The 12,982-nt window shown below is 53.2% G+C and overlaps 6 protein-coding genes across 6 annotated transcripts; 5 read left to right on the top strand and 1 right to left on the bottom strand.

The window, feature by feature from the left end:
• Nucleotides 1–212: 212 nt before the first annotated feature.
• CLAFUR5_03453 (Major facilitator superfamily multidrug transporter mdrA) lies at nt 213–2,014 on the top strand (the record flags this gene model as incomplete). The annotated part of the gene is made up of 3 exons (XM_047902601.1): nt 213–689; nt 737–1,467; nt 1,555–2,014. The coding sequence occupies 3 exons, from the start codon at nt 213–215 to the stop codon at nt 2,012–2,014; spliced, it is 1,668 nt and encodes a 555-aa protein (XP_047758505.1).
• Nucleotides 2,015–3,753: 1,739 nt separating this feature from the next.
• Nucleotides 3,754–5,946, top strand: CLAFUR5_03452 (uncharacterized protein; the record flags this gene model as incomplete). Its single annotated transcript, XM_047902600.1, has 2 exons — nt 3,754–3,779; nt 3,837–5,946. The coding sequence occupies 2 exons, from the start codon at nt 3,754–3,756 to the stop codon at nt 5,944–5,946; spliced, it is 2,136 nt and encodes a 711-aa protein (XP_047758396.1).
• Nucleotides 5,947–6,425: 479 nt separating this feature from the next.
• Nucleotides 6,426–7,817, top strand: CLAFUR5_03451 (uncharacterized protein; the record flags this gene model as incomplete). Its single annotated transcript, XM_047902599.1, has 1 exon — nt 6,426–7,817. The coding sequence occupies one exon, from the start codon at nt 6,426–6,428 to the stop codon at nt 7,815–7,817; it is 1,392 nt and encodes a 463-aa protein (XP_047758504.1).
• Nucleotides 7,818–8,920: 1,103 nt separating this feature from the next.
• On the bottom strand, nt 8,921–11,102 carry CLAFUR5_03450 (Sphingomyelin phosphodiesterase 2; the record flags this gene model as incomplete). Its single annotated transcript, XM_047902598.1, has 5 exons — nt 8,921–9,015; nt 9,053–10,058; nt 10,096–10,790; nt 10,841–10,928; nt 10,959–11,102. The coding sequence occupies 5 exons, from the start codon at nt 11,100–11,102 to the stop codon at nt 8,921–8,923; spliced, it is 2,028 nt and encodes a 675-aa protein (XP_047758395.1).
• Nucleotides 11,103–11,515: 413 nt separating this feature from the next.
• Nucleotides 11,516–11,951, top strand: CLAFUR5_03449 (uncharacterized protein; the record flags this gene model as incomplete). Its single annotated transcript, XM_047902597.1, has 2 exons — nt 11,516–11,545; nt 11,604–11,951. 2 exons carry the CDS (start codon nt 11,516–11,518, stop codon nt 11,949–11,951), a joined length of 378 nt encoding a protein of 125 aa, XP_047757574.1.
• A 682-nt stretch (nt 11,952–12,633) lies between these two features.
• On the top strand, nt 12,634–12,975 carry CLAFUR5_03448 (uncharacterized protein; the record flags this gene model as incomplete). The annotated part of the gene is made up of 1 exon (XM_047902596.1): nt 12,634–12,975. One exon carries the CDS (start codon nt 12,634–12,636, stop codon nt 12,973–12,975), a length of 342 nt encoding a protein of 113 aa, XP_047757575.1.
• Between the last annotated feature and the right edge of the window lie 7 nt (nt 12,976–12,982).

The raw sequence follows: 12,982 nt of genomic DNA, 5'->3' as shown, positions 1-12,982 counted from the left end.
CCGTTCACCTTCAGCTAAGGAAAGGTTGAAACAAGCGATCACAACATGTGTGTATGCTGTCAGTGGCGTGTAGTGGCATCACAACGCTTGTTCTATCAAAGCAAATCATGACAACTTCCTTATTATTCACATCTTCAAAATAGATCTGCTATCTGTTGAACTTGCCACTCTGCCTTCGGCAAACCTATGTATCCCCTCTTACTCAACCGAACATGACGCACAATGGCCAAGATGGTCACGACGACAGATCTCTTACATCTGAGGCTGATCACGGGTTGAACAGACCTACAGGCACTTTCGTGGGAGACAATACAGATTCCGGTGCCGAAAGGAAGCACATCATCGCGAACGACCATGTCGACTTGGTTAGATACCCCGACATCAAGTCAGTTCAGGATTCTAGATATGCATCAAGTTTGCCTTCACGGTGCCCCAGCGAGCACAATGTGGCAGAACGGACCATTGTGTCGTTCCCAAAGGGCGATCCAGAAAACCCATACAACTGGAGCGTGACCAAGAAGATTTATATTACATTGACCTGCATAGCGTTGGTCATGAACTCGACAATTGGGAGTGCATTACCATCAGGTGCCTCGAAACAGACACCGGAGTATTTTGGCATCACGAACGAAAGCTTGTTGGTGCTGCCGGTGTCCATCTACCTTGTTGGATATGTGCTAGGACCTTTGGTGAGTCCAGTCCTGCGGTCGCTTACAACAGTTCTGACATACGAAAGGTCTTCGCTCCAATGAGCGAATCATTTGGCAGGAAGTGGGTAGTCATAGGCACATTTGTGATCTTTACAGCTTTTCACTTGGGCTGCGCTCTTGCTCCGACATTCTCGGGCCTTATCGTCATGCGACTGCTGGTCGGGATTGGCTCGTCCACACCAATATCTGTCGTCGGCGGGATGTACGCCGACGTCTTCGACACACCAAAAACTCGAGGGCGTGCAGTCACTGCCTTCATGGCTGCCACAACCTGGGGCCCGCTTGCTGGACCGATCATCTCTGGCTTCGTTGCGCCAATCTCCTGGCGATGGGCGTATTGGATAGCACTCATCATAGCTGGTGTGACGTGGCCGTTTGTCTTGTTCTTGCCTGAGACATATGGTCCGATATTGCTGAAACGACGTGCTGAGAAGCTTAGAAAGGAGACTGGTGACCAGAACATCATTGCACCGGTAGAGCTTGTGGAGCAGAACTGGATGGAGTTTGTCACAGTGGTCCTTACACGCCCAGTCCGGATGTTCCTGTTCGAATGGATCGTGCTATTTAGCTGCCTCTATCTCAGCATGGTATACGCTGTCTTCTATTTCTTCTTCCAGGCGTATCCGACCACATTCGAAGGAATCTATGGCTTCAACGCTGGAGAAGTGGGCTTGACATTCCTTCCTATTGGCGTTGGATCTGTGTTCGCGACTGGCATATACCTCTACTGGGAGCACTACCTGGACAAAGCGAGATCGTAATCACCGCCCCCAGCTTGGTCGCAGAAGGAAGAATATGTTCGGCTCCCCATTGCATTGCTGGGAGCGCCCTTGTTTGCCATCAGTCTTTTCTGGCTCGGCTGGACCGCGAGATCGGATATACACTGGATTGTTCCTACGCTTTCTGCTATACCGTTTGGCATTGGGTTCTTATTGATCTTCATGGCCCTGATCAACTATATCATCGACGCTTACGAAGTGTTCGCAGCGAGTGCTATGGGCGCAGCATCTTGTTCACGAAGCATATTTGGAGTTGTGCTTCCTTTCGCAGCGAGATCTATGTACACTACCTTGGGCATTGCTTGGAGTTGTAGCCTACTGGGATTCGTGAGCATAGCGATGGGAGTTATACCGTTTGTGTTCATCAAGTATGGAGAGAGTATTAGAGCAAACTCGAAGTGGTGTCAGGAACTGAAACGACAGAAAGCGGACCACCAAGAGAAGCGGCGGCAAATCGAAGAAGGGCAGCAGAGTCCTGGCGTCGCGGAGCAGCTTGTGCGCAGTGACCCTGAAAAGCAAGTCTAGGATATGGTTTGATATACATGGGTCCGGACGATGGTTCGGGCAGCTGCGGCAACTTGTGCTCTGCAGATGCGTAGGCAGTAATACAACCGCAGTTATGTCAGCACGAATCGTGTTCACTTTTCGCTAGTCAAATGAATACAAGTGTGTGTAGGTACCTGCAGTCGATGATGCAGTCATAAGCAAGGAGATAAGGCGAAGTGAGACATTCCCGTCTCAAGCATGGTATCCTGGCCCGGCATCTGACGCTCACTCATCTGTCTATGTATGTGATGAGAGGGCAGCGCAATAGGATAGAATGTTCCGTGCGATTGATGGCGCAAAGGCGTAAAGCTACCACTCGATATTCGTCCGCAAAGTGGACCCTGGATCTCACGTTTGACGCTCGAGCGACAGGCGCGCTCATGAGAGATTGTCGATACGGTGTTGTAGGTGTGGTGGTGTGCATACGGGAGTCACGGCATGCGAGCTGGGTGATTGGCAATCAGGCGATTCATGGCAGGCGTCAAGCGTCGCATGCGAAAAGTGGCACAAACTGGTTCGCAGCAGAGTGGACGGTGGCATACCAGCAGGTCACGCAGGTGTGTGTTTCCTAGGGTCAAAGCTTCGTTGCAGAGCACGCAACGCTTGTGCAAGGTACCGTGTACGAGTGTGGGCGTACCGGCTGCTCGGAGTCACGTGGGAGTGTCCCTGCAATAGAGCAGTAGAGCAAGCAGGGGGCCTGAATTCTGATCGGCGCCGGCGATTGATGACCAGTCGGTCATGACACGCTCTTTGCAGCAGCATCTCGATACATGGAGCACGTCTCTCATCAGTATGTAGTATGGAAGGTCTTGATGAGAAAGTGATGGGAAAGGAAGCACGGCACGGCACAGAAGGCGTGAAAGAGTGCGGAGGATGGCTTATTAGTTGAGGGCTTCATCAATGTTGAATGAATGTGGAAGATCTCGCCCAAACTTTGATTGGACAAAGCTTAATGAGCGACGAGATAGCTCTCCAAACTCCGCTCGACACTGAGTGGCCGCCACACTCTGACTTGGTATGCTGCATGCAGGCCAGAAGAGCAACGGCGGGCTGGCGAGAGAGCTAGCATGGGTGCATGGGTGCATGGGTGCATGGGCTTGCCTGGCCTCGCTTGCGGTGCCTGCGTTCGCATCGCACATATCTTGATCAAGTTCCGAGATGCATGCAACATGTCTAGTTTCCATGCCACCGAGGAATGGCAACTGCCATGCCATCATCACACATCTCGCTCACAGCCCGCCGCACCGTTTGTACCTTGCTCGGCACAGTGCACACGACCGTGCTCTTCTTGCTCTCCGCCAATAATGAGTACTGCGCTGCGGCGAGCCATGCCCTGTAGAGTGTCTGCAGCCTTGGAATAATTGCATCCGTTGCCAGGAGAGCTACCAGTACCATTGCTCAGTGCTCCTGTGCTGTTCAGCAGCTGCTCTGCAGACCGCAAGAATCTACCCGTCTCCCACCTCACCTCGCCTCACCTCATCCCATCCTCCCATCCACTCCTGCCATCCGCCCACCACCCCACCCGTCGTCCTCCCTTCGACCTTTGTTGCTCTGACCAACGCGGCACGAAACCGTCTCCCGGCCCGCCCACACCGGTCCCATACACCTGACGAAGCAGAGTGGAGACGACGATGCAATAAGATTCGGAATAGAGACTTCGCCGTCACTCAAGGGCTGCTCCCACTCCTGCCAGGGCGGCAGACAGAACGCACAGTGTCATGGAGTTCGACCACACATACAATGGGTAGGCAAAGTGCGCACGGGCAAGTCGTGGCTGTACCCATATTGATACTGTGCTCAGTGCCGTAGACTGGACCTTCCCAAGTCCCACGGCGACACCCACGGCCGGCAATTTTCAGCAGCATGTCTATCAGACGCCCAAGACGGGCACCTTCCAGTCCCACTTCAACGATGCCTTCAGCACACCGCAGATGCCTGGCTATGCTACACCCCATCAGCCAGACTACGCTATCATGACGCCGGTGCAAGGACAGCAGCAGATGCCGGCAGACATGGACAACTACTACGCCAATATGCAGTCCAATGGCACAATGCTCCAACATCCGGCGATGCCACCTCCTACACAATCTAGTGCCCCACCGGCAATGGTGAGTCCTGTGTACGGGTACTCCAATGGCCAACCAGTACAGCCCAGAGCTGCCATGTCCTTCGACACATCTCAGATACAGACGCCTCCCCCTACGCGGGGATCATCTGTCAAGAAGCCTACGCCGTCTCAGTTCGTTGCCTTCGGGACGCCATCGACAATCGCATCCAGAAGATTTGCTAGCCCGCAACAGGTCCCTGCCGCGATTCAACCACCACAGAGTCAGCAGCAAATGCCTATGCAGTTTCCGCACTTGCAGTTCTCGCCTCAGGTGATTCAGTTCGCCAACCTTGGCCCACAGTCTGCACCTATCTATCCTCAGACACAGATCATGTGGGAACAGGCGCCCAATCCAACCATGTACTCGCAGCAGCCACGCAGACTAGACGACCCATTCTCACCGACGACATCAGGTCCCATGGGTTGGCCCACCCAAACGATGCAGACCAGTGCTGCTCAGACTGTGTCTTTCAACACGCCGGCCATGTCTAGTTTCCCTGTACAGCCGCCGTTCGAGAGGCCAGCATCCGCAGCGCCCGTCGCTACATCGCAGCAGGCACCTCCAATCCCTGCTATGACCACAGCAAGTGTGGACCCTTCTCTGGTCTACAGCTCACCGATACGCCCCGTGAAGTCGTCAAACACTAAGCCTAACAGACCGCCAATCACTGCGCCCAAGTCTGAGACTAAGCGCAAAGACAGTGGAAATGCCGAACATAAGCGTACCGAGACTACATCGTCGGTGGACACTGTATCGACGACGTCCAGTACATCCAAGGGCCTTCGACGGAGCAACACCACAGGTACAGCCAGGCCGCCAAGCGCACCGAGAGCCAACAGCAGCGAAAGCCTAAGTCGCAGCAGCAGCACGTTGCAGCCACCACGGACAGCATCGCCTATGAAGCGCGTTGGCAGACTGCCACTTGGCTCAATATCCGAATCGAGAAGAATCACACCGCGTGCATCTGTCATACTCACCATTGACGAGAGTGGCCGAGCGAGGACAGTGACACAGAATGTGCCAAGCCTTGTTCCCAGCAAGTCGATGCTTGACAAGTATCAAGAGAGGTTTCCAGGCCTGTTCGACAGCGACACGAGTGATGAGGAGGAAGACGAGGAGGACCAAACACCAAGCCGCAGCGCCTCTCTCAGTTTCGCCAGAGGTGAGGAGAGGAAGTCGAAGGTCGCGAAACTGGACCCCCCTGTGGAGAACCTCGAAGGCTTGAGCATACCTCATTCAAGCTCATCAGCTTCGATGAAAGTGACACCTTCCAGAGCCGCTATCGCTGCCGCCGCTCAGCTGCGGCGTGGAGGCAGTCTTCGAAAACAGACCCCCAGTCGAAATGGCCAGCGACGCGCAGCGAGCTCGGCGGCCGCCACGATCGACACTGCTCCCATGGACATGCACTCTGATCGACAGCATTCCATCGCTGGAGCACAGACACCTAGTCTCAGCCTCGAGTGGCCAGAGACCGCGCTGGACGCTCACAACCGAAGATGGAGCGTAATGTCTATGGATCAGCCGCACTCGGTGTCACCTACCCATCAGTTCCCGGAAAATCCCTACGCGCAACACGACTTACGACGGGCAGCTCAGCCAGGTCGGCTGTTGATCCGTTGCACTTGCGGCGTGCCTCACGATCAGGGAATGGTACTGGTTCAGTGCATCTCCTGCACTCAACACACGCACGCGGCCTGTGTGGGACTCAACCCAGCTTCTCTATCAAATACGTTTACGTGCTTCTTATGCACGAGGCCAAGTTCCGGACTTAAAGTAAAAGTCGGGAGCCGCACACGATCATGATACAATTATTCCACCTTTGAGAGATAGGTCGACTATCCTCGCGCAACAACTTCCTCATATTGAGCGTTCGAAGCGAGTCGCTAAATAATGCTCTTTGTCTTAAGCCTTCGATGTATGCCTCCAATGACCAGAATTGGATTGTCAGACAAGGTCACGGTGAAACGATAACAAAGACGAGGTCTTGATGATAAAAGGCTCCATTGTACGAGCATAATGCATTGTACCAGAGAACACTAAAAGATATATATCTTACCTGCCAGGCATTGCAGGCTTGCCTGCTTGCTTTGTGTTTCCTTGCTTTTCACGTTCACCGACTGCGCTCACGAGACCCCGACTTTCACAACACTGCAGGCAGTGTCTCACAGTGAAGGTAGGAATAACACACGACGCAGAAGAAACGAGATCAGACAAGACCCAAAGTTCAGCCACCAATCATCACCATCGATTCCATGACAGCAAGGGACGGACTATACGCAAACATGTCACACAGACACACTCACCACCACGACTCCCATCGGTCCTCCAAGTACACGATCGACTACAAGGACCTGAGTAAGGCGGACGTTGTCCAGCTTGCCTCTATCGCAGCCCCGATCCCCCCTCCTGGCACCTCTGCGGCAGCCTGTTACCATGATGATATCAAGAAGCGCATAGCTGACCTTCCTGCCCATCTTCAAGCTAAGTATCCTCTCATGACATCTTCATGCTCAACCCACAAAAAGGTCAACCCTCTTCCCTTGGACAGTATCCTTGGCGTCACTCAAGATGAGGTGTCTCTCAAAGCACTTGAGCGATGGACCGACATCAGAGGCAACGACTTCGTTGACAGCCTTCCAATTGCTTTGCTCCAAGATATGAACGCCATCTGGCTCAAGCCTACGCACTTTAGGCAGACGTTCGGCAGAGATCCAAGTCCCAGCTGTATCTGGTCCTTCCTCGATACCAAATGTGTAGTGTGCAAACTTGGCCACATCGCACAGAGTGGTCCAGCTGTCACTGCGCTCGGGGCTCTTACGATCGCAGGGCTCCGACCTGAAAACTGGAAGAAGAGCAAAAGAGTGCACTTCTTTGAGGAAATGCTTAGATCATGTGTCGAGTTCAGCTATAAGGAAGAGCCTGCGATTCTTGGGATGTGGGAATGTGGCTCGAGACTCCGAGCAGCGCGCGAGGCAAACAAATCGGTCGACCCACATGGTCCTCGCGACTACATCGACAAGTTCGTGGAGCAGGCCAGAAGCTCGACAGCCGGCAGTCCTCATCGATCCAGCGCTGTAAACTCGAATCCGCCTTTCGAGCTTCATCCTGCACCAAACTCAAGACCGGTGGCAGGTCCGTCCTGTATGCCTGCTCTTGGTGATTACAAGTTCCGCTCAAGGCCAGTACGTCCAGACCGATCTCTCAGCCAAGAGGACCACGTCAAAGTCACTAACGCCATGGTGCAGGACACGCCCGACTCATGGGCGCAAACACCCACCAGTGCCTCCTCAACAGCTCCGCTTATTCAACCGCTACGATCACCAGCGCAAGAAGAGTACGCCCCGTTCGCGGACACTTCTCCCTTCGCTTCTGAAGGTCATGTACGTATGAGCGCCGTGCAACGTGAGTTCTACGCTGAAGCCAAGACCGTGTCGCAGGAGTACAGAATCCGAAACCCATTCGAAGACGAGCCTGTCGATCGAAGCACGCAGAACTACAGTCGTGCTTCCGTGAGGCCGCAGAGTCTGAGTGTTGAGAGACCGACAAAGAGGGCGCCGATACCTTCGTCGATCTACTCGCGACCGCAGACGGCAGCGACGATTGATGAGAATGCTGTTATTGAAATGTATCGCAATGGTGGGTATGCGGGACCGAGTTCAGGGGTGTTGAAGTAGGGTGTAGGAGTAGGGTACATGGGTGGGTAGTCCTCCTTCCCTGTGTGAGACTGGGTCAGGTGTAGAGATAGACAGCAAGTACCGTTAAGTTGTTCCTGGAGTTGCTTTCCTCCCTCATAAGCTTGAGTAGATGCATTATTGTGCCAAACAGAAGCATTCTCGGCAGTTCCAATTGTGGTGGTTCTGGGCTGTGAGAGGCCCGTGCGATATCACGTGATGCCAAGTCATTCTACGTCTCACGGACTTTGTTCACCGACTTTGTCCACCGACCACCGAACCACATGGCACCACATCTTCATTGACACTGATTCTTTCTGTGATCCGACTGCTTGTCACTCTGTATGTACAGAGCTGGCGACTGGACCGCGCTTCAGAGCTGCGAGATCTGCTCCATGTGCTCACTCCTCGGCCAGAAATGCAGCAGAGCTAACTCCTGGAGCCTGCGAGGCTTGCCAGCGGATCCCAGCAAGCGACAGCTGCCCCACCGCACCTTAAGACAAAGGTACATATACGGCACTGCTCGACTAAATTTCATCAGCAAGCACGACTTGCGACCAGCATTGGTGGTTTAGTGGTAAAATTAGCCGTTGCCATTGCATTCACTTGCTTTGTCGGCTAGCCCCGGGTTCGATTCCGTGAGTTCTTACTCCGCCATGTGTTTGCGAATGCATGTTCTAACTATAAACCAGCGGCCGATGCATTGAAAGTACCATCTTTTTTTTTGTTTGTTGGTAATAAGTAAAGCGGGCCCGCAGCCTTATCTATGTTTCCGTAACAGTGGACTGAATCTTTGATTTTGAACTCGTCGTAAGTAATAAGTTGGGGTGGAAGGGAAGCAATTTTGGGATTATTTTTGAGCTCCCCCGGTGGCCCGTTCCACGCGAGAGCGTACAGACTTGGGACTTCGCAAGCATGAAGAGCAAGCAATGGCGTGCAAGATGTGTAAGGAAGAACAGGTGATGATAGTGCATCTAGTTGTGAGAGCGCTCGAAGCTTCATGCAGGTTTCTTAAAACACGACAAGAAATCGGGAGGACATCGTAGCTCAATGTGCTGCCTTTGTGATATATGTTACTGTACATATCGCGTCCTTCTGGAAATTTATTACGACTTGGGCGAGAAAGCACTCTGCACACTCCCATAACCTTGCGGACACTGCTGACCCAGAGCAACACTTCCAGACCTCATATTAACAGATTCTCGCCTCAGCACAAGCAGCATTGGTGCAGTTCGGACTCTTGATGCTGCTCTTGCCCGTCAATGTGTTCTGTTTACTAACAAGACTATGATCCTTCTCCATTGCCTCTGTGACCGCATGCCAGAATGTGGCATTCAGCGGTGCATCCTGTGGCCACCCAGCAGCTCCACCATACGTCTCACGAGTAGAGTACTCAAGCTCAAAGGTAGGTCCTTGACGGGTCATATTTGAGAAAGTATGCACATCAGTGTACCAAGTGTACGCTTCGTAGATGTCGAAAGAGCCGGTATCGACTTCGTACATTCGGAAGCCACTGTTGAGGTTGGTCAGAGGAGTGACTGATGGGCCAATCCATCCATTGTTGAGAGCAGTGTCAAGCGACTGCTTTGTGCCGTTGTTGGCGTAGTAAATCATGGACTGATCCTCGTGTGTGTGCCCAAAGAAGATGTTGGCAATGACATGTGGTGAGTACCGCTCGACAATCTGATAGAAGAGGTTGGAAGGGTTTGGCATCGGGTTGCTTCCATCCCATCCCGAAAGAACGTGTGCAAATAGCCAGACTCTTTCTCCGGCGTCCTCAGCGGCTTGCAACTCATCAATGACGAACTTGAACGTTCCACTCACATCGGGATTGCTGGTATTGATGAAGTTGAGAAAGTTGCTCTTGTACCAGAAGTCACTGTTGAAAGTGATGATGCGTAGGCCATAGTGGTTCTTGATGCTGTAAGCGCCGTAGTGAACTCGAGCTTGGTTTTCTGCTGCATCATCGAGCCAGTCTTCATGTTTCCACAGCGCTGCAACATGGTCGTAGTTCCAGCTCATTTGCTGTCCAAGTGGCCCAGGAAGTGAATGAGGTGCATCGATAGCTTCTGGATTGGTGTCATGGTTACCAAGGACAGGAAAGACAGGTCTAGTGAGGTACTTCTTGAAGAGGTAGTTGTACACGGACGTCTCAGCATACTCGGTGTATGCACGATTGAGCTGAGTCTGAGGGTCGTGAGAGACAAGATCACCGGTGTATATCGTCCAACCCAGTGGGTCGTCCTTTGAAGTGCCAGTCAACGGGCCCACGGCCTGAAGCGCAGCCCAATCCCAGATCGTAGGGAGTGTCACACTGAAAGTAGCCAAAAGGCGGCGCTGGAAAGCTGATTTGTCCATGCGGCAGTGCAGTATTATCGTTGTTGTTACGGCAGCACAACGCAGAAGTGCAGTTGCCCTCAGAGCCGACTTTGTGACGTGGGTCGATGTGAAAATGGCTCATATGCAGGACCTTGACACGCTTCCCGCTTGCTTTAGGAGCTGTAGCGTTTTCCGGCTTGGCCTTTGGGAACAAGTTCGCGGTATTCAGAGATGACGTGAGCGGCGCCGGGCAGAATGAGGTCGAGATAGAGTGGCAGATATACTGCCCATCCAGCCCACTGACATCCGCGAATGCCAGAACCTGCGTCCAGATCGCACCGAAAGTGGTAGCTTCGAAGTCTTCTTTGCAAGTACTGGCAGAGTGCAGGCTGGTCTCGTTGCATAGGCTGACCATAGCTGCGGGAACAAGACTGGGAGCAAAATCGGCAGCACCTTTGGCGAGTGAAAGTGCCGCAATGCATTTGGAGCAGTTGCTGGTGAAGCAGGGACTTGCGATGACTTCCTTGACCTGCTTGACCACATTTTCGGTGACTTTCTGCTGCTCTGCGTTGGTCAAGTTCGCGACTGGCTTGGGGTAGTAAACGGGGTCGGGATCATTGTCTGGTATCGTGTCTGGATTGGTCAAATTGGCAGGGACTGGCTGATGTCAGCATAACGACTGTCTGGAGTTGTTTGAGCAAGCACACAGGTAATGTTCAGGACCGGATGATAGACTGCTGGCTGGGGCTCTTGCCCGGTCGGAGATGGGTAGTAGGACGAGAAGACCGACGTAGGCTAGCCAGATGGCGCAACGAAAGAGCTAACACCAGGCGCACTGGCTGCTGCACTGCCATATCTTGATTGTGCATCTCCAAGCTGAAGCAGAAGCGGGGCAAGCGCAAGGACGCGTTCAAAGAGGACCATCCTTGCGATGGAGAGGAGCAGTATGGCTTGGAAATTGCCATCCATCCCCGGCTGCCCTCTTGGCTTGGAACATGGTGGTGGCGATGGAGGAAGGCCCGTCGACGTCCTGGACGCGCACTAGCCTTGGCATGGTTGACTGCTGCGGACCACATGGGCTGCGTCGTCGCGGGGACTGTGTACACGTACCCATGCTCCTGGTATCAGAGCCAATGGGTTCGTCAAGGTGCGACACGTGAAGCGCGATCATGCCGCCTTACCCGGCTCATTTATGCGTGCGTGTGTTTCTGCCATGCGCTCGGACCAAAAGTCCAGAATGTGGGTAGTTCTATGGTCTGAGCATGAGTCCGCGTCTAGCGCTCATCGACACCGACGGGGCTACATCGACATTGCGTGTACTCTGTTTGTTGCTGTCTTGAAGTGAGCGTCAAAACACATATCATCACCGAACTGTCGCAATCATGGGTGGCCCACATCTCGAAGTCTTCAAGGTGAGGAACGACTTCTGCATCGACAGGAGCCGACGAGACTGATAGAATGTACATGTAGTTCGGCATGTACATCATGTTCCCCATCGGCTTCATGTACTACTTCGGCATCAACCTGCACTCGAGATTCAACGTGCCCGACTTCTGGCCCAAGGAAGGACAGACTCATCAGATCCCCTTCGAGCGCGATGAGATTGCAGAGGAGCTCAAGATTCTGAAGGAGCGGCGCTTGGCGGCAAGAGCACAGAGACTGGCAAAGGAGGCGCAGGGAGAGAGCACCGAGGTGGCGGTGAATCAAGAGGCAGAGAAGCAAACCCCCAGACCGGACATCGTGGAAGCGACCACCGTAAAGACTGGAGAGGGACCGTCTTCACCGTGGAACGCATTATTCGAGACGTGGCGAGGATGAAGAAGGCCATGCAGCATGAAGGATATCTCCACTCCACTCAGCACAGCTATTGACCACCACAGCTTCTCGCAGTCTCGCCGCATCACACATTCGAACAAGGGCTTACGATGAACTGACGCTGTCCGGTCACTTGCGACCATTCAGTTCTCTTCCTAGACGGAAACGCATCGGCATCTATGTCGTTCTTGGATTTTGACCTGGCCTGCGCGGACACAGCGTACATCAAAGAGCGCCCGATGCCGACTTATGCAGTAGACTGAATTTCAGCTTGCAACCGCCAGAAGTCATGAGCTTAGATGGCTCATGCTGGATCCCGTCAGCCACGTGCGGACACATCCAACCATGTATACGGCACCCATCTAGCAATGGTATTTCTGGTAAACGGTCAACAATCCATTCCGGCGTCCGGGCATCTCCTCAGATCAATCAACTATCTGAGAGTGCCAAGTCATGCTTGCTAACGGCTGCTCACTAAGCCGGCGCGAAACATCTAGCCATGGCGATGCTCGCGTCAAGTGTCTTTCAAGCAGCCTGTGTTTCTCAGAGCCGTGGAGAAGAGTCAAGTCGTTCTCTCAACACGAGACACGCAGCTTCTTTGACCAAAAGCAAACACTTCCCCCGAGTCGCGGTTCAAACATAAGATACGTACCCGAACAGGTTCGGCTCCAGCCACGTCAACGACATGCCGATCAACATCAACATCCCACGGACTCCGCCCTTCCTCCGCAGTCCGGACCCCAACACGCCAAAGAAGAGGGAAGTCACATACAAGGAAGAAGCTCACCAAGCCTGCCTCGAGGCCATTCGGAGCGAAAGAGAGCGCACAGACCGGTGTATGATATTCGCATGGGATCATACTTCGCACACTTGTGTCGACATGTATGGCTTCAAATTGGATGGTCTGACTATTGACGAGATGCAACGACGTCCGACTATCGACAAGATCTGGAGCAAGAAGCTTGATCCCTCGTGTTTCCACACTTCGACCACGCCGTGCAAGTGTGGCAGATTGGGCATGCATTAGAACTGAG

This window comes from Fulvia fulva, chromosome 2, assembly GCF_020509005.1.
Source record: "Fulvia fulva chromosome 2, complete sequence".
Classification (NCBI taxonomy): domain Eukaryota; kingdom Fungi; phylum Ascomycota; class Dothideomycetes; order Mycosphaerellales; family Mycosphaerellaceae; genus Fulvia; species Fulvia fulva.
Note: the sequence above shows the minus strand (reverse complement) of the source record. Positions and strands in the feature narration are given on the sequence as shown.